The sequence below is a fragment of the Corythoichthys intestinalis genome, chromosome 4, assembly GCF_030265065.1.
Source record: "Corythoichthys intestinalis isolate RoL2023-P3 chromosome 4, ASM3026506v1, whole genome shotgun sequence".
Lineage (NCBI taxonomy): Eukaryota > Metazoa > Chordata > Actinopteri > Syngnathiformes > Syngnathidae > Corythoichthys > Corythoichthys intestinalis.
Genome location: NC_080398.1, coordinates 45895430 through 45916539, shown reverse-complemented (window position 1 = coordinate 45916539; position 21110 = coordinate 45895430). Strand labels below are relative to the sequence as shown.

General features: G+C 38.3%; 2 protein-coding genes across 5 annotated transcripts; both read left to right on the top strand.

Moving 5' to 3' along the window:
• Positions 1-232: 232 nt before the first annotated feature.
• Positions 233-14077, top strand: rbm12bb (RNA binding motif protein 12Bb). Its single transcript, XM_057834550.1, has 8 exons — positions 233-366; positions 4220-6731; positions 8145-8300; positions 8370-8428; positions 8998-9055; positions 9154-9260; positions 9326-9382; positions 9478-14077. Exon 2 carries the CDS (start codon positions 4242-4244, stop codon positions 6099-6101), a length of 1860 nt encoding a protein of 619 aa, XP_057690533.1. The 5' UTR covers positions 233-366; positions 4220-4241; the 3' UTR covers positions 6102-6731; positions 8145-8300; positions 8370-8428; positions 8998-9055; positions 9154-9260; positions 9326-9382; positions 9478-14077.
• A 7-nt stretch (positions 14078-14084) lies between these two features.
• upp1 (uridine phosphorylase 1) lies at positions 14085-19917 on the top strand. 4 transcript variants are annotated; one of them, XM_057834552.1, is made up of 8 exons: positions 14085-14102; positions 17664-17698; positions 18194-18305; positions 18376-18534; positions 18618-18732; positions 19060-19269; positions 19334-19480; positions 19558-19917. In XM_057834552.1, exons 1-8 carry the CDS (start codon positions 14100-14102, stop codon positions 19710-19712), a joined length of 936 nt encoding a protein of 311 aa, XP_057690535.1. In that variant the 5' UTR covers positions 14085-14099; the 3' UTR covers positions 19713-19917. The 4 variants fall into 4 exon arrangements, with proteins under 4 accessions (XP_057690535.1, XP_057690534.1, XP_057690537.1 ...); XM_057834551.1 differs by lacking the exon at positions 14085-14102 and adding an exon at positions 14139-17058; XM_057834554.1 differs by lacking the exon at positions 14085-14102 and adding an exon at positions 17075-17163.
• The last annotated feature ends 1193 nt before the right edge of the window (positions 19918-21110 follow it).

Genomic DNA, 21110 nt, shown 5'->3' with positions numbered 1-21110 from the left:
CCCATGTCCAATATGAATGTCATACAAGTATTTCAGAAAAAAAGTCATCAGTTGTGCATGAAATGGTTAAATGACTAAAAGCAGTCACTTGGTCTATCGATAAAGGGTTAAGCGTAATTTTTTTGAATAGCTGTCCAATGTAGTGACCACTGTCCATGAAAGGCTATTAAAAGGGATTGTATTTTTGTGCGATGCGCCTCACGGCCGGTTGGTGGAGCTGTCTGCTTTTATTCTAAATCGATGCGGGTTTTATTTCCGAGCGAGGAAGACTGACAAAGGCTGCTGTGAACCTCTCGTGAAGACAGGCGCTTCTAAACATTGCTAACATTATTCAATTACTAGACTAAAGTTCGTCTTGTCGCTTGTGTAAGTCATGATTTTGGTTAATGTGGTTAATTTGTTGTCATATTGAACTCCTCGTTTTGGTCCGGAAGTAATTATTGCGAGAGGCCTAGGTGGGCTCGTGGCTAACGTTGGTAGCATTTTGCTAAGCCATTTTGTGTGTCGATGAAACACCATTTCAGTGTGGGGCTAGCTCAAGTACTTTCTTTGATAGCTTGGATGGATGGAGAATGGATTGACAACGTATACCTTGGATGTGTGTTTCCAATGCGTCGGCGGGTGCTTACAATAGGTCCCGGGGAGCAATGTGTCGAGAGATGATGTCAATTTTGCATGCATTAATGAACAAGGTGATATAGACTGGTTATGGGATTTGTGCCGCCATTCTAAATAGTCGAATTTAGCTCCAGATTTTTGTTTTAAGGTTCATAATTCACATATGGTCACAGAAATCCCCATGCCCATTTCAATGTGTTAGTAGTCCTAGCTCTATGAATGAAAGTATTTTTGTTATTGAAGTCAGGTGGTTGCACGAAATAATTTTTATCCCAAGTTAGTATTTTTTATGAGGTATTTATGGCGATATACGTCCAATCCATTTTGCTTGGGAGGGCAGTTGCTGCCAGACCCCCAGTCAAATTGGATTAATGGCGTCGATATTTGGAAATTTTACGTATATCGTTATCGGCCTTATTCGAATGGCCGATATGAAAAAATAGATTAAAAACTGGGTTATTTCGGCTCAGATGCAGCCGAGCCTCTCTCCTGCCTGCCGTCTCCTGCACTAGTATTCACCCAGTTTTCTGATTGGTTAAATGGTAATGGTAAATGGAGTTACTTATTTTGCCTTTCCACCTTTTTAAGGCCCTCAAAACGCTTCACACTATATCCTCTTCTACCTACTGGTGACGCAGCACCAGGAGCAACGTGGGGTTTAGTATCTTGCTCAAGGATACTTAGACGAGGTCATCAGGGTGGAGAATCGTACCCACAGTGGCAGTAAAACATAACTAAATGCCAGCCATTGTAGTTGAAATTAATTTCAACTGCTAACGGCAGTGAATGAGTTAATAGCTGCAAGGAACAAAATCAGATATATCGGGTACTACAAAAATCTATACAGTATGTAAAATATACTGAACGTTTTATATTATCCAGTGCATATATATGTAATTTATTTTTACACTACATTTCCAAGGCATCGGGACGTGACTATTGGCCTATCCTTAAAATCGGCTAACTCTAGTCTCTGACTCGCATGCAAAAATATGTGATCAGGACATCCCTAATTTTTACTCTGTTGAGGGCCATTCAACTAGTGCTACAACGTGTAATCGATTAACTCGAGTAATTTGATTTTAAAAAAAACAAAAAAAAAACTTTAAGGCTAAACTGTTATTTTAATTTTAAATACATTTATTGCTCTTGTGAAATGAAAGGGCAAATCTGCATAGTTTGAAAAAGCACTAAGGAATTTTAATTTATATTCAGATTTCTTGTGAAAGTGCAATTTTAGGGAGCCATTGTTTTACATTCCCTAAAATTTATTGTGCGATGCATTAAATGTTCCTAATCCGATTACTCTAATTGATAGATGAACCGATAACTGAAAGAATCGAGAGCTGCAGCCTTACATTCAACAGAAGAAAAATATCTACCTTCATAAAATTTTGTGCAACCACTTAACATTAAAAATATGTTCATTCATGAGATACCCCCCCCCCCCCCCCCAATTAAAGTGTGTAATGCAGCAAATGGTCTATGGGGTAGGTTGACAAAAAACTGATGCAATTTATTAAAACGGCGAAAATACCCAGTTTGATGGAAAATGCAAAATATTGACATTTCATTGCCTAAAACTTGAAGTACCGGTCCACGAACATTTTACACCAACGACCCCATCCAAATATAATTGACAGTGTATTATTACTATATATGACTATATTTGAAAGTGTCACCTTAATGTTCAACTTTAAAATACAGTAGTATTGTAGGCCTAAGTGTTCAAAACAAGTTTTTATTCCTCAAAAGTATATTTAGTCAGCCCCCCAAAAATTCTCATTAAGTATAACAAAAATGACAATTTGTTTGCATAGTAACTTTAAATAGAATTGGAATAGTCCTTAAATGTCTATGAACATTTTTATATTCTGTGCAGATTTATGGCAATGTACTTAAAAGATACAACGGAAATGTAGTAAAAAATGAAAGTGCCGTACTTAACTGTATTTGACTAGTTAGGGAAAAAAAAAAAACATTTTTATCAGGTAGTAATCCTCGCCAGAAGCTTGAATCTTATATTATTTCATTTGTATTTCTATTTTAAATGTCTATTTTATCTGTATTTAATGACCTCAAAACTATTGTTGGGGCATAACTGTATTTTACGGCTTCAGTACGGCTTCAAGTTCTCAGGACACACGTTCATCACTAATCAAACCCATAAATAAACTAAACACTGATAAATGCAATGCATTGATGCACCAATGCGCCTTCTAAAACTAGTCTGAAAAATATGGTATATGAAGTGATAAAAGCAAACATGGTCATTGTCAGTGGGTTCCACTTTCTAAACTTTCAATTAGTTTTTAGTGTATTGTTGTAAAACATAAAATCGTTATCGTAAATCTACGCACATTTTATAAAGCAACATGACACGACCCTTAACTGAAATAACTAACCTGCTGACTACAATTCTGCGGTTATTTGAACAGTGCTTTGCCAACCAATACATCGCATGACCATTTGTTGACAACGCGGCAAACGCCCCTAATGATTCTCAATGTGATGTGTAATAGTGTTTCCCAAACATCATTGGGCTAAGGCATGTTTTACATTGGAAAAATGTGAAACATTAATCTCAAAGATGATACATTTGCAGCATTTGTTGATGGGGATGGATTGGATTGTATAATTTACCATGACTGGTAGTATACTGTGTTTCCGTGTTCTGTTTAGCTTGGTGTTGTAGCTTGTATATCAGTGGTTAACGATATGGGTGATACTCTAAGATGGTGGGCTTCTTACATCGGAATGCATGGTGCAGAAATGATGCTTTCTCCCAAAGCATTTGTTTGTGACTTGGAAAAGTGCTTGTGTAGTATAATGAACAACTTGCGGGAGGCTCATCAAACATGGTTGAAAGGGTTGTTGTACCATCGATGGATGCGGTTGAGTTCTCAGTGGACCAAGACCATTTCAGTGCAGTGGTGGCTTCATTAGATGACATCTTTCTGAGGAGTTTGCAGCTTTTTTGTCACCAGGGTTTTCTTGCTTCCTTTGAAGCGGCACATTTGGTGAATGCGGTGGAAGTAAGAGCAGTATTTAATTTAAAATGTTGATTAATTTATCATCTCTTAATCTGAACTGCTTCAGGCAGTAGTGACAACTTTAATGCTTCATGTGGTGTATGTTTACACTTACTGTAGCAATTTTGAGAGTTGAGCAAAGTGCCGAGTGTCGCCAAATGGAGTGAAAAGAGGGCAGTGACCCGCAACCACGCATCTTTGCCAGAATCAAAACTCTCATATCACTTTAGATTGGCTGGACATTTTTTTTGTGAATTGGTATTTAGGTTGGAACTGAACCGAGTCAATAGTTTTTTTTTGTATATACTGTAGTCTATTGAAAGCAAAGGGATAGAAACTTGTAGCCAAATCTTGTGGTGGGCAGTTATCCATAGCTATACACTCATGTGCTTGTAAATAGTGTGGCCAATTTGAGCTTTGGGTTTTAATACATTTTAGGCTTGTTGTCAATTAAATAACTCGGCTCATGTTGCTTATTAGTTTTTTTGGTGATCCATTGGAATGGCAGGGAGTGCAGAGCTGAAAAGCTCTGATGGGAATAATATTATTCTATACCCTTCTGTCTGCAGGTGCTGTTGTTTGTGCTTCAGTATGGCAGTCGTCATCCGTTTACAGGGATTGAGGATCACGGCTGGTTCTCAAGATATTCGCAAATTCTTCACTGGACTCAAAATTCCAGATGGTGGTGTACATATAATTGGAGGTGAGCGAGAGGAAGCGTTCATTATTTTTGCTTCCGACGAAGATGCAAGAAGAGCTATGACGCGCTCGGGTGGACAAATTAAAGGGGGACCTGTGACATTGCTGCTCAGTAGCAAGACGGAGATGCAGAACATACTTGAAAAAAGTACAAAGAATGTAGAGAAGGATCAAAAGAGTCATTCTGAGGACAAATCAAGGCATCCCCGAAGATCTGTGGAGTCCGACACCAACAAGAGGTCAGCCAGTAGAGCAGACATCTCTCCACCACCACGCCAAAAGAGATCCTTAAACAAAGCGTCTTCGTGTGTTTTTCTCAAAGGAATGCCCTTCAGTGTGTGTGAAGGAGACATTGTTGAGTTTTTCACAGGTTTACATGTCATTGACATTATCTTGTTAAGAAATAGAGCTGGAAAAATCAATGGAATGGGTCTCGTGAAATTTTCCACCCCCGATGAAGTAGCGGAAGCCATGAAGAGGAATAGGGGATATATTGGTTCCCGGTATGTGGATATTTTCCCATCGTCAGAACAAGATTGGGACTGGACACTCGAACGATTGCAATCCAGGGGTGGAGACCCAGGGGGTGACCAGTTTGAAAGACGTGGATCACCTCCACGTGGTCAAAAGAATTTCCAACACCATACGAGGTCAGAGTCACCTGAAGGCCAAAGGGTGTCATCGTCTAGTGAGGAGTACTGTGTTGTGGTGGACAACGTCTCCTTTGCAGTGGAAATAGATGATATGAAAAGATTTTTCCGCCACGCAAGACTCAACGATGACCAGATTTTGTTCACAAATTCTGACGACAATAAAAATAGGTCTGCATTTGTACTATTCAAGACACTGCGAGAGTATCGTGAGGCATTGGATCAGGAGACAAAATCCTTTTTCAATCGATTGGTTCATGTCCGGCCAATCTCAAGAGAAAAAGTGATAGCCATTATGGAATCTCAGAACATGCATGACAGCTCTTCTGGAAACATGAGAAGGATTAATGAGAGGCCTTCAGTCCGTTCCCGGGATCATTCCGACCCAGAGAAGTGCGTACTTCTGCAAAATCTGCCCTCTGATGTGCGCAAAGTGGAGGTCATGGACTTCTTCATTGGGATGAATATCTCTGAAGAGGACGTGCACTTGCTCCGTGACGATACAGGTGCGGGGACCGGCAAGGTCTTGGTTCTGTTCTCTTCTGAGGCAGAAGCCGCAAGGGCGCTTGATCTTGATGGGCAAAGGTTTCTCGGCACAGTGGTTGCTGTTAGATGCATTTCGCGTTCTCAGATGCGGGAGCTGCTTGCTGGGCCGCAGGCGGTTCCCGGGCCACAGCGAAGATTTAATGAGTTTCAAGGTGCTGGTGACGGCAAGTACACTGACTTCAGGGGCTCTCAAACTGGTAAAGTGCCAATGAATATGGGGCCTGCAACCCACAGAGGCTATGATTCTTCTAAAGATCAGTTTGAAAGCGGAAACGGCGCTCGTACTAGTGGCGGTCCTCGGACTGACCACTTCACCCAGCCCACCTGTGTAAAGCTAATTAATCTGCCATTCCAAGTTAAAACAGAAGAAATCTATGATTTTTGCCATGGATATCGCATTATCCCAGGGTCCATCGTATTGCAGTATGACAAGAGTGGAGCATCTCGAGGTACAGCAACTGTAGTGTTTGAGACTCGGCAGGAGGCGATAATAGCAGTGGATGAACTCAATGGGAGGCCGATAGGTGCTCGAAAGATTCAACTCATCATTCTTTAAAAGTGACTTTTGGTGTTTGCCCGCTATTGGGTTCTTTTGGTCTGGACTGAACACTTTAAATGTGACACTTGGTTTGAGGAAAGTTATTGTGCTGCATTCTGGGGTGTCTCTTTTTCCCCCCCCATATTTTTTCCTCTTATGGTAGTAAAGTCAATTCACTGATTTGACTTCTTTTTTTTAAATTGTCTGACGAAAGTTTCATTACAAATGCACATCTAACATTTGAGTGTATCCAGAAGAAATGTTGTTCGACTGTATACTGTTATTACACAGCTCACTTAAATCTGTATCATTATCTTGTTTATTAAAAATACAGTGATTCCAATCATTATCGCTCTCATTATTTACAATTAGTATTTTGTATCTTAAAACATTTATAAAATCCCCCACAATTTTAACATTTACATTCAAACCTTTTGCTGAAATAAGATTTAAAGCTGCAGTTTTCATTACTTTGAAAAGGTTTTCTATTTTGGCGAAGCTAATATATGAGGAAATCACGAGTTGAAAAATAGCTTTATTTTGAAACGGCACCGTAGCTTTTATTTTGAAACGTAACCGGATTTATAGGGCAACTTGCAAACAACGGATGAGGAGGATTTCGGTGGAGCGCTGCAGTCTATCACGCAGGTGAAATCCATTTACGTGTACAATTTATAGATTGCGAAGGAAATACTCTGCCGAAACGATTGCACGAGGAAGTTGTTTTAATTGACGTTTTTGTAGGATGAACTACCGTTTCACCGATAGTTAACAAACTTGTGGTAGATTCACTCTTAAGACAGGCTAACTCGTATTAAAACTGAATTGCCGACACGCTAACCTGTTTTAAATTTGTGAAGAAGCCTTTATCCGCTAAAAAGTCGGCGACACAATATATATTTTTTTAAGTTTAACCATGTGATAAAGTTATCATTTGAGATTCTTGGCGGCAAACCCATAAACTTATTTCAAAGCTTCCACCAAAAAACTTGATTCTCAATTAATACGGAGAACATGTCATTGGTTCTATCCTTAAGCTAATGTGGCTAAGCATTAGATTTTGCACTGCTAAAATTAGTTCACTTAAAGAAATCACTCATTTCCAATCTCCCACCTCCAGCCATCGTTTTTACTGTTACAGAAGCTAGCTTGAATTGTTGTAAAAATAAAAAAGTTACGTTTTGTAACACCTGTTATGGCAAAAAATCTTGATGGTCCTCTAGTGACCCCATCAGTTCAAACTAGTCGAAGAAAAAACAAGATTGGTATACTAGCGAAACAAAACAACTAGGCAATAAATTGTCAATTCGAAACTCGAATACATTTTCAGATCGGGTAAAAATCATGTCCAAAAGGAAAAAAAAAAAAAAAGACTACCTACCTACCGTTATGCTACATGTACATTAGGTACTATGGTCAAAAGTACAAATGATAAGCTGCACGCCCAAGATTTAACTAACTATAATTGTTAAAGTACCTTGCTTGACAGGAGTCGGCAGCCCAAAATGTTGAAAGAGCCAAATTGGAGCAAAAAAAAAAAAAAATATATGGAGCCGCAAAAAAATTGAAAGTCTTATAATTAAGGCAACACACGCTGCATGTACTGTATATTAGCCTACCATAAAAATGACAATTGGCTACAAATACAGCCTTCACGATTACTGTATTTTCTGAACTATAAGACGCACTTGAAAGCCCTCAATTTTCCCAAAAGCCGACAGTGCGCCTTATAATCCGATGTGCCTTATATATATGGATCATTCATCAACATTCCGTAATGACGCACCACTCTACTACTCTGTTGTGCGATGCCGCCTCAGGTTTAACTTTATTACAATATTTAGAAAAATCTGTCATGTTTTTACCCCAACAGAAACCATATTAAACCTAAAAATACATATACCAAATCTTAATTTTATACAGGTGTAATCATCCAAATTAAGGATACATATTAGGTACATATAAAATGGACCAATTTCATGATTGGCACTAAAATGGTGTATAAGACTAATTTTATGATGGGCACGCTGTTCTTCGAATAAACTGCAAATGGCTGATCAGACCGAGTGAACCGCCTTCATCCACAAAGACCCATTGAACAAGTCTGGATCACGTTTAAACCTTACATCCGAATGGACGTGTTGAGGAAAATGAGACATCTACAGCCTGCAAGACCACTGCGTCGCTGCCTCAAGGATGACGTCTGTGTTTTGACTGGTAAAACATATTGCGAACTTTCTGCGTTGTTTTTTAAGTTGATTGCCTCTAATGTATATCTCTTTTTAGAACCCACATTAAATGCAGCTGCTCCTGCACAGTCATTGATGGGCATGGTCGATCTGAAGGTAAATGCCTCAGGACGTATCCAGTGGGCAAATAAAGAATATATCGTGGTACAACCATTTTAAAGAAGCAATATTTAACACAATGCTTCAAATTTAGCCAGTAAGAGTAAACAGAGGAAAAGAAATTACATAATTCCTTTAGTAGTGGCAAAGTGAATCTAAGGAATACATCTTACTGGTTGGGACCCAAAAGTTGAAACAATTTGAATGGGTGTGTTCAGGTGGGAAGGGAGTTACAGGGTACAAAAATTGTACTAGTGTTGATCGAGTCTGTTTGCATTGTTTTTGTTTCCTAAAAAGACGACAAATTATGTTGGAATTTCCTAGCGAGTAAATTGTTGCCAAGATTCATTTTTTTGCATTCATGCTGTCATTTTAGTCCTCAATTTCATGTCAAGGTGATCTGAAAGCCACATTTAACATGTAAATGATGTTGTTTAGAAATGTTTTCTTTATTTTTTTTTTTTGGGTGATTTTGGGAAAAATACTGCTTATTGTACTCTGTTGTCAAAAAGATTTTTTTTTTAAAAGAGATGTTTATATGTGATTTTAATCTTGTGCCTTCACAGACAAATGATGAGATAGAGCAGTTCTGCAAGCTTGTCAATTTCCAAAAAGATAAAAAAGGTAACATCCAGAGTTATTTTTTTCTGATTTGACCTAAGGCTGCCTTGTCAAAAAGATTTTTGACTATTTTGTTTGTTACTATTTAACTGTCTTCTCAGAGAGAATATCCTACACAAGAGAGGTTTTAATTGGTCTTTGGAGTTGTCCTGCATCCAAGAAGAGGCCGGAATATTTACCGGACCACCCCATAGTCTTGGCTAGTGCAGTAAGTTGTCATAAGAAAATATTCAATAAATACCATTTCGTTTGATGCTTACTGTGTCAACATAGCGAACCAAGATGCTTGAGGAGAATGAAACTGAGGAATAATGGAAAAGAACAGGAAGTGTGAGTTTGTTAGCTTTTTTTTTTTTGCTCCAAATTTTGAAGGATAACGCATGTGTCTGTACAGCCTTAATTCTAATTCAAATTTTGTTTTGCAGGTCATCCATAGTTCTGAGTCTTTGTTACACTATACGCTGTTTACTTTCCTCAATGTGTGTCTTTGCTGTGTTGTTGAATTTCATTTGACCTTACTGGTTGAATTTGTGAGATTTCATTTAGCATGTGACTCTTTAACTATGGAGGACCAGAAGGGCAAAAATGAAATGAATATATACACAATTAAAAAAATAATGAAAAGTGTCATTAAAATGCTTCTATTTCAATATTTATTTTTAAATAAATAAATATATAATAAATACATAAAAATATTAAATAAATAGATATTGAAATAGAAGCATTTTAATGACACTTTAAAAATTGCTTTAAATTGTGCATTTATTTAATTTTTGCACTCCTGGTCCTCCATATTTAACAAGCCTTAACTACAATTCTAACGTTCTCACTACTCACAGTGGATATAAAGTCTACACACCATGCTCAAATGGCCAAATTTCTTTTTCCATTCATCCATCCATCCATCCATCCGTTTTCTTCCGCTTAGCTGAGGTTGGGTCCTGGGGGCAGCAGGGAAGCCAGCCCCCTCAACCCCCTTTCTGGGAGGATCCAAGGTGTTCCCAAATCAGCCCAGGTTCCATAGTCTTCAATTTCTTTGTCATATATAAAAATAATACCATGATCAATCATTTTAAGACTTTGCCTAATGATTGTGAAATATTTTCTTTAGTACACATTTCCCCCGTCCTCCAAAACATAGTGGGTGGAAATAAAGGGAATTAATGTAGGTGCAAAATTGTGCCCCCACCCCACCCCCTCACCCTTTTATAACAGATGCAGCTTTGTTCAGATTGGCACAACCACATTATTTTTTATATTGCTCTGCTCAAATATTAAACAATAAGTTTTAGCTTTAAAAACGATTCATCAGTCTCCGTTTTAAATGATAAAAACTTGGTAATTGGAACAAGTGTGTAGACTTATGTTCACTGTTTGTGTTTGTACTTTGTATTTAGTAAAAGAAAAAACAAGTTTGGATTCAAGTTTGCCGTGGTGATGTTTTCCTTATGTTAGAAATTTAAATATAGTTTCAAATCTAAAGTGCTTTATGGTATGTCCAAATATTTATATTTTTGTATTTTTATTAGCGGTAATTTGTAAGATATTGTTATTGATTTAATATTTATTATTTTTTTCATACTTTTTTTTTGTATGTAAAAATAGGAATTCTCCTTATTTATTAATGTTATGACTACTTTTATTGCATGCATATAAGTTGCTAGTTATAGTTTTGACTGTGACCATCTGCCTCAAATAGTGTTTGCAGTTTAAAAAAACGTTTTCACTTTCTACTCTTTTAATTCAATTCTACACATTTAATTCAGTCGAATTGTATGTTGTTTACTTTTTACTTCATTCTTTTTAGTTCACTGATCACATTTGAATAAAAAAAAAAAAAAATCAATTATCCTATCCCACTATCCTGCAGTAATTTATTGTTCTGAACACAGTGGCAAATTGCAATTCTTTAAAGACTAATAACAATAGTGAGCTGGCATATCCAAATCAGTTGGCAATCGCACCGATTCCAGATAAAAGGTCAATTCACATTTCCTCATTAAAAGTTCCATAGACATTTTTTTTTTCCTCCAAAGTTCTATTGGGATGAAATAAATACCTGTGTCACAGATTAAAAAAACAAAAAAAAAACAGAAATGGCAATTTGTAATTGTTATTGTCAATGTGCTCCCTCGTCCTATTACCAAAGTCTGGTTTTGGGCGACTGATGGGCTGGGTCATGGGTGGACATGGCACTTTGGCTCTGGACAGCGGGTTACGTTGTGCCTGCTTCCACCACCCAGAAAGGCAGGGGTGGTACCGGGTGTTGCGCTTTGTTCCCTGTTGGCCATCTTCTGTCTGAAGTGATTAATTTCGTAAGACACCCAATACGGACAACGGATGAAGACAGCTTTTCACTCTGGAGCTTTATTGCTTCATCATAGCTTTGGAACAGCTCAATAATTGTGGGACTCATCACACATGTCAATCTTATGCACTAAATCAAATGGCATCAAAACTTCAAAGTGTACAACCGTAAAACGGAAATTTACATAAAACTGGAAGTATGGCACTTTCAAAATAATATAACACATATTAATCCAACTGATAGCACAAACTCCCTTCCTTGCTTTCATCAGCTCAGAACACATCCAGATCACAATTTTAATTTCTCAAGAACTATTGAACTTTAAAGTTCTGAACTTTGACACAGGTTTCGTCAATTTGTCAACGATCATATTTTCAGATGAACAGTAAATTATATCTAAACCTCAGTAAGAGCTTCACGAATGAACTGAAATTTGACATCTATATGTTTGGATCACTATTCACTCGATTTTTACTCTGGGCAATAGCACATTGATTGTCGCCATAGATTTTTGAACATGTGTACCGGCGTAATCCTTTTGTATCCATACCACTAAACAATTGTCTAAGATACATGCTTTCCCGGGTAGTGGCTGTGAGAACAAATTATTCTTCATATGTAAAAAGAGCCACTGTGGGTTGTTTCTTTGATTTCAATGAAATTGCAGGTCCTTGTTTTGTCAAGCTGAAACAATAACCCGATGTACTTTTATCTTCCACAGAAGATGCCCAATCGAATCACTGTAAATTCCACTAAATTTAAATCTTCATTACTTTTCTTGAAAATTGGTTCATAAGACGTGTTTGACAGCCAGGAGGTTGTGATTTCTTGGTTTTGAAAATGTGAGAATTTACAATCCATTTCATGTCAGGTCTAGTACAATTCATTGCATAAATCAAGCTGCCTACAATTTCGCAATACTCTTTTGGGTTGACAAAATCATTTCCTAAAATCATTTACAGCTCTCTCCGTCTCTATTTTAGCTTCACATTGTGTATATCTGGGTTTACACTCAGACATTACAAATCTTTCAAGCATTTTGAGGATATATCTTTTCTCACCCATCTTGATTCTACCATCCTCTTGTTCAAACTCTATGCCTAAGAAGACAGTTTTCCTAGATAGTTCATGTGGAATGTCAATTTCATGGTTTCTTTGAATTTGTTCAGTATGTCGGTATTGCGGGCTGCAATTATTAAATCATCAACCTAGATAATGATAATATCCCGTTTCCTGAATACACAGTGATCAACTTGGTTTCGCGCAAAATTGTCTCATTCCAAGTGGTCATTAAAAAGTCTGAACCAATTTCTTCCCGTTTAAGGCCATAAAGAGATTTCTTTAGCTTGTACTCTGATGTTTCTCCTTTATCTGAAGTCCTTTAAAAACCCTCTGGTTGTTCTAACAGTATGTTTTCATCTATAGGTGTATGTAAATATGCAGTTTTAACATTTATCTGATGTATTATGAGATTGTTTTGGAAAGCGTCAATGCTCGTATTAATGTTGTTTGCTGTTGGAGCAAATGTTTCACGTTATTTTATACCTTCTGTTTGATTGTAGCCTTTTGCTACATAGCTTGCTTTGTACAGTTTCCCTTTATCCACATTTTATTTAATGGCATATACCCATCTTCCTCTTTTTGTCTTTCTACCTTTCGTTAAAGGAATCGGTTCAAATGTCTCATTTTCTTGGAGGGATTTAATCTCTTCCTCTGTTGCGTCTTTCCGGGATGATGCTTCTTCTGACATCATTGCATCCCAATAGGTTTGTGAAACTTCACATAGGGCCCTGTAAAAAATAATTACCACGTGTTGAATATATCAGTATCATTCGTGTATGTTATGAAGTCATCCAAGTAGTTTGCAGTTTTCTTCCCCTATTGGATGGTGTTGATTCTTACTGTCATCATGGTCCCTAAATTAATGAAGAAGCACATTTTCTGTAACTTCTTTAAGTAGTACATTATTGTCCTCATTTTAAGTTGGGTCTGATTTTCTTGCCTGTCTTTGTATTGTCAAAATTGTCCTCCTCACTAGAAATTCTGGTTGACTGATTTCTGAATCGCATTTGTCTTTGCTGTTCAACCTTGTTTTTGATAAATTTCACCAGTCTGTTTTGACACTTTTCCAGTTCCTGGGTTGTATACCAGATAATGGTAAATGGTGTTACACTTATATATGCTGGACTATTCTTACTGTATCCAACAATATTCACATTTGGTAATTTTAGCAGATCAGTCACATTGCAATGCTCCAAAATACTATGCCATCATTTGGCGTTACAAGTTGGGTTTACATTGTCTTTGGACATTATATAATTACATGAGTTCACATTACATTAGTTCATGAAACTGTTGTTGTTGTTTACCGCTCTGATGTACTATAGTCGTTCATGCTCATCCACGCTCAAGCTTTAGTCTGTAGTTCGTTCCGTCCCTCTTCAAATCTTCAATTTGGCTCAATCAGTTGAAGCCGCTTTCACTGATAGTATGCTCTATGGATACATTGGTATGAAAAGAGCTTTCTTCAATTTCCGCTCTTCATTTATGATGTGCGAGGTAGCTTCACAAACTACCATCAGTCCATTTATTTTTTTTTTCTGAAAAGCGTTTTTGGCCAAACTTGAATACAAGTGTCTCTTCCTCGTCCGTACTTTGATGTTTTTCCGCTGTTTGTTTTGCATCATCATACTTCTTGATTTTTCTCCTGCAAGTTTCATCACTGTGTGTTGAACTTCTATGGTAACTGCACCACTTGGCTGCCGCTTTTTGGCGGCATTCTTTTGATATGTGACCACGATTTCCATGTGAATAACAGGTTACCGACCGCATATCCGCTTTCATTAGATTGTCCACTTGTGGTTTAGTGTCGAACTTTTTGGTTTCTTCGAAGCTACGTAGTTTACTTTTGAATTGTGTGAATGTTAAATCCTCATTGGTTGGTGGTGTGTAGATGGTAAAAGGCTTGCATGACTCTGGCAGTCTCTTCAGAATCATAGCTGTATTGAATCCATAACTGTTTCCTTTGCATTTCTTATGGAAGTTACAGATTTTTCAGCTCGAATTACATCGTCTGTAATTTTTTCTTCTGGCTCTTTCTTTAAGGATGTCAGTTCAGTACGCATGGCAGTTTTAAAAAAAATTGTTTTACTCTGGCTGGCGTAATGGCCCAGAGAATTTCCAACGCCTTTTTGCCGTCATCTGCTGCTTCCCTCATTACCAATGCAAGGCTTGTGTCGTCAAGGAACTGAATTAGCTCCGCATAGCATTCGGCGTTCTTTTCCGGGTCTGGTGCAGCGGCGGAGAGTATTTTGTCTTTTAATCCAAGGAGTCTCAAGTGCCTGAGGAATTTTACCTCCCACAGTTCGTACTTATTTTCGTTTCCGTCGAACACCAACCTCTGCCCTCTTCCTGCTCCTGTGTCACACCTGGGGCCATAACCTGTTGCGCTTTGTACTTTGTTGGCCATCTTTTGTCTGTGGAGTGATTAACCTCTTAATTCACCCAATAAAGGACAACGGATATATCAGGGTAGCGCAAGTTTGAACTCCAAGAGAAGTGTTACCTCAACAGCTCGATTAGAGAAATAAATACGACCCCAACCGTGGATTGCTTTTCTTCTAAGGCTTTATGAACAAGAGCACTCGGGTACAAAATGATGTGACCCAGCCAGGAGCTGTGATCACCCAGAAAGTACAAAGAAGTACAATAGAGGCTGGACATTTATACTGTTGAAAGGGCGGTGCCGAAGCCCACCGTGAAACGAAACTTACTAAGATTGTAGAAACGAAACTCATCATCTCATAAACCTGGGTATTTTCCCATACAAAAACATCTTTGAGCTGAGACCTTGAACACCGGCTGTGGCTAGAACGAAGTCTGATAAGCCACAGTTGCCACATTGTATTCATTCAGGGCATATTGGAAAACAGGAACATAACAGTCCATATTTGGGCATATTGTGAAGGCTATGGGGAGGCACACTCAACAGATTAATGCTACAATGTTCTAATGCAAGCATAACAAAAGCATACAAAATATGATGTTTAATGGTTGTGTTTCTCGCACAGGATAAAGATGGCTTTTAAATCTGGAGCTTTATTGCTTCATCACAGCAGCTCAATAACTTTGGGACTCATCACATGTCTCAATCTTATGCAATAAATCAAAGTACATCAAAACTTCAAAGAGTATAGAGATTTTTAAGGTGACATCAGCGCACTTCCCCTAAAAAGGCAACGGCCATCTTGGACCTGACGCCGTGCTTGCTTGACGCCACCAGAAGGTCGAAGATGGGGGAATGTTTACATCTGAGCGGAAACACGTCACGATTCACGTGACGTTGAAAAACCTCTGAACTGCCATAAAACGGAAATTTACTTCACATAAAACCGGAAGTTTGCTTTGATAATGTTTTTTTATTTTTAGCAAGCACAAAAGAAACATGCTTCGTATATTAGCTCTTTTGAAATAATATCACACAAATTAATCCCGATGAAAGCACATATAATTTCAGATGAAGTCGCTGAAAGTCAAAATCTGCTGCCATCTTGAAATTTGGATGCTCCTGCAAATGAATGGCGGTGGCTTGAACTAGTGCCCATACTTTTGGGAGAATAATGGATTGGCAGGCAGCGACAGGGAACAATTGCAGCATGACAATAGCTCTGATCAACTTGAAAATGACTGCAGGCTACTTTTCTATTTTTTTCTTTTCTCAAAAGCATCAGCAATCTTTGTCTACAGAGGGAAGGCGCTGGACTGTACGCTTTATTTTCTGATCTAGCCTGAACTTCACCTTCAAGATCATGTGTCTGAGAAAATTTGTCGCTGTACTCATTCACAATATTACTATTTCTTTCCAACAACTTTGTTCTGCAAAAAAAACAAAACAACTGCCCAACTCTACAATTATCCTCAGCAGGCCTTATTGTAATGGAAACTGCGTAACTGTTTGCCTTAACCCTTAATAGGGCACTTATTTAACTGACTATCGCTGCCAGCTCAACCACTTAAGACTGATTTGATGCGAAAGATTAGCATTTACAGTCAGTCTTCCCAGTTTAAATGAATTTGACGCTTATCGTTTTCAATGGCAGACAATTAGTTAATTTTTTTTTTTTTTTTTAATTAAATCTCATAGTATTTAACTTTAGTGTGTTCTTTGGGAATATAACTGACTGAATTTGTTTTATTTATTTTAATATTATTATTTTTAAACATTCATAGTTTTATTCAGTCATTAACAATATATAAAAATAATAACATGATTATTTTAATTGAGGCCCTGTATCCAGATATGTGGACATCACATTTTGGGTCATATTGGCCACAATTGTATACCAAGTGTTCATATTGGTGTTTGTCATTACAGGGTCATGTTTTTTTCCCCTTAAAAATAATTCTGTTAACATGACAATAATGAATGTCAAGACTGTATTAAAGAGCTGTATGTAATCTTTTGTAATTGTTTTTCCAAAGTAATAGTAATTTCTCTAATTCTGAAAAGCAATTAAAAAAACAATTGAGCAATGATCTTTTGTTGTAAATGCCAAGGTGTGACTGAGCTAATGAAATGCCACTTCATCTAGATTGCTTAGAAAGCAGAACAAGTATGTGGAGTGCACTTCAGAGCTACAGTTAGATTCTCACACAGGGCAATAAAATGGTTTCCCACAAGATGGCAGACTATACAATGGTAAATGTTTCCACCGAATGGACGCTGTGAGTTCTCAATTAAAATTAGACGTTCACACTGAAAGAGCTACATGACTTGGACGTCTCTCATTGTCAATGGCAGGCAGTGAGTTAAATACTATGGGGAAAAATAGGGGAAATCAATTTCTGAGTGTTCTGCGGGGCCATAATCAGAGTGTAATTCCGTTTTTACCCATTTTAATGGGGGGGGGGGGGGGGGGTGTACATAAGTGTAAAAACGAGTATATAGTGATTTAAAAGATGATGATGCAAACAGCTGCGGTAAATTGTTGGCAAGAGCAGCCACCTTGAAAGTGGAGGTCAGGTCAGGCGCTGCGAATTTTCTCCATCTTTCCGAGTTGAACGTCCGGGTTCGCGGTGCATTCAGGTGACACTGTTTTGAATGTGGAAAAAACAAACCTCAATCGTGGAGAGCTATTGTATGGTTTGAAAATGTGCTTTTATCTTTTCATTTTGGTTTGATCCTCACAACTCGGTGTGTCTCGATGAGTCTTTGTTAACGTCAAGAAAACTCTCCTTTATTAATTCATTTAAATACATACTATTGTTTATATTTTGGTCACTGAGGTTATTATTTCTAAACAGAAGATGGACACGATGAAAAACAAAGGAACCAGCCGGTAAGGTCCCACTGCAATCCTCAGTTTTATATGTTGAATATTTTGCTTTCAATCTTTGAAACTTGTCTGTGATCGAGTCAATGCTGTGAGAAAGTTTTAAATGATTTTTAGGCAGCAATACATAAGTGGTAAACTAATGGGTAAATGATGTGAAATGTATATTGTAATGCCCTCAAATTGGATGTTCATAGTTACTGATGTAATACAAAAGAATATGGAAAGATTTCAGATGAAAGAGAAAAGGGACACTTTACTCACTGGCTGCCATTGACGGCGAAAGACGTCCAATACAATTGAAATGGGAATGATCGCTGCCACACCTCCCAGTTAAAATAGATTGGACATCAATTGTCATGAATGGTGACCATTGAGTTAAGATAGAACATCGACTCCCTAAAAAACATGTCTGAATTTACTCCACCAATTATAATCTATAATAAAACTTTTACATTTGTCTGACAGTAAATTAACATCTCCCTTTTCCCTGGCTTCAAGTCCCGTTATTGTCCATAACCCATACCTATGTGGGATGAAAGAAGACATCTTGTATCACTTCAATCTAGGAACGGCAACACACGACCTCCCTGCTCTGTTTGGTGACGTAAAAGTAAGAATTTAACAACAAACGCATCTTGCATGCACATTTCACTTATCCTTCTGTGCTTCCTTTTCTCCAGTTTGTGTGCGTTGGTGGCAGCGCTTGGCGAATGAAAGAGTTTGTTGAGTTTATGGCTGCAGAGCTTGGGATGCAAAACCCTAGATCAGACTACCCCAATATCTGTGCTGGAACAGACCGCTATGCCATGTACAAAGTTGGTCCTGTACTCTCTGTTAGTGTAAGTAGAAGCAAACTGTTATCGTATATTATGAAGCGCAATCTTCTTAGAAGTGATGTAATATGATTTGCTATATTTTGCAGCATGGAATTGGAATCCCATCCATATCCACAATGCTGCATGAGCTCATAAAGCTTCTCCATCATGCACAATGCACGGATGTTACAGTTCTACGCATTGGAACATCAGGTGGTATAGGTAAGCCTGGAAGTCAATATTATTACAGTGTTTGTTGGAATAGGTATAGCAAATCCATTATTGTTGTATTTTAGAGCTATAAATTTCCAAAAGAGACCAGTTATGCTCTATCACAGCCAGCAGACGAGTAAAGGACAATGATGATCAACTCACATTATTACATTCATGTTACATTTTAATTTGAATTACGTGGAGGAAGTTTTACTGAACTTGGGTTGGAAAACAGCACTGAAATGTGCAGGAATGATCGTTTTGCCGAGCAAAACTGATTATTCCACATTTTAAAAAATTAAATATATTTATTTACTACACATCCTTTTTTGATAGGGCTTGAGCCTGGTACGGTTGTCGTCACTAAACAGTCTGTGGACGCCACGTTCATGCCAAAATTCGAACAGCTGATCCTTGGGGAGACAGTGGTCCGCAACACCGACCTGGACTACAGCCTTGCTGAGGAGCTGCTTCTGTGCAGCGAGGAGCTGGGCCAGTTCCACACTGTGATAGGCAACACCATGTGCACACTGGATTTCTATGAAGGTCTGCTGCACTCATTTGGCCATTGTTGTATTGACTGTGTGTTTACATTAGTGTTGGTGTGTAGGTCAAGGCCGTTTGGATGGTGCTTTCTGCATGTACACTGAGAAGGACAAGCAAAAGTACCTGATAAAAGCCAGGGAAGCTGGAGTGTGCAATATTGAAATGGAATCAACTGTTTTTGCCGCCATGTGCAAACTGAGTGGCCTGCGAGGTGAGAAATAACAGCAGCAAAATGTCTTTTTCTTTTTGTACGCAACCTCAAGAAACCTTTTTTGTTGTTGTTGAAAGCGGCCGTGGTATGTGCAACGTTAGTGGACCGGCTGAAGGGAGACCAGCTCATCAGCTCTCACGACGTCCTCCACAGCTACCAGCAGCGGCCTCAGATTCTTGTGGGATATTACATTAAGAAGCAGCTCAACGCACTGGGAGCACTTCAGAAATGACCACTTTTATGCCCACACAATTAGCACGACTCAACCTCACAATTTATAATGTGAATTTGTTATATCTCAACTTAAAATGTGAATGCAGGTTTTACTTAATATTATTGTGCTACACTCAGTTCTTTTGTATTTAAGAGCATCACATTTTCTTAGTACTGTAATGAACTGCCCTGTCTTGATTTGACTGTAATGCGTCATTTTAATAAAGCATACACCTTTATACTCTGTAGTTTAGCAATTTAATTCAACTTTGAATATGGCATCCTGTTTCATAGCCCTGAAGAATGAAACTCAGCAGGCAGAGCATTAAGAGCACTTGTCAAGATAAGATAACAAGATGCATTTCTTCACTATTGCAATCTATACATTGATGGTATGGTACATTTAAACCATATTAAGCATTGGATCAGACTAGTTTAGAGGTTTCTTGGAAAAATTCCAGGATTATTAATCAACCCTACTACTGGTTATTACCGGGGGGGAAAGTGGGCCGGAACGGTCCTGAATACCGTTCTGGTAAAAGATTCGGGGCAGGAACGGTGCTTGTGCCTGCCATGCAGCAAAATACGCATCTCATCTCCAAGAGGAAAACAATCTACCAACGTCAGATTTACATACACAAGTGTTAACAACAAGCATAATAAAGTGCTTGTGTATCGTAATCCGTTCCACCGATCTTTATTTATTCCATTGAGGTCTCCCCAGCTGCAGTTTTCCGAGTCTGACGAGTCGCGTCAATGTGCACAAGAGCACAGCAAACAACCCTGGACTCAGTTGTCCATTCAATTGGCTGACATAAGGCCCTTTCAGACTAATATACCCGGTAAATTCCCGTGTAAGGTAACACAGGATTTACCTGCGTCATTGCTTTCACACAGAGAGAGATATCCTTGGAATAAAGCGGTTTGGACACTTTCACAGACTTCCCATGTTGCACTCTGCACTCTCTGTTCGGGGAAGGGTGGCTTGCGCAATTTTATAACCCGGACATTACATAATTTTTGGTCGGAATCAGCAACAAAATAAACCACACATTTCCAAAGATAGAAGATGGACTCTCTTCCTCGGCTCTACAATCCAATAGCAATTTAATTTTGTTATGTAATCAGTTTAAATTGGCTATTTCCTGTTTGCCATGTCGATAATTGCGATGTTTGTTTACCGCTTTTCGTCTTACTGCAAAGAAAGAGGAAATGATGATCGGCCCGCCATGATATTTACATCATCAGCCATCGCACTGTGACCCGGGAATTTAACGCTTGCTTTCACATGTACCTCTTCCTGGGAAAGTCCTGGACATTGTACTACGACGCGACTCTGTAAATGTCCGCATCATTACCATGACAGTCGACCCGGGAAATTGCTTTCACACATAAGGGCTATCTGTTCAAATCCCGG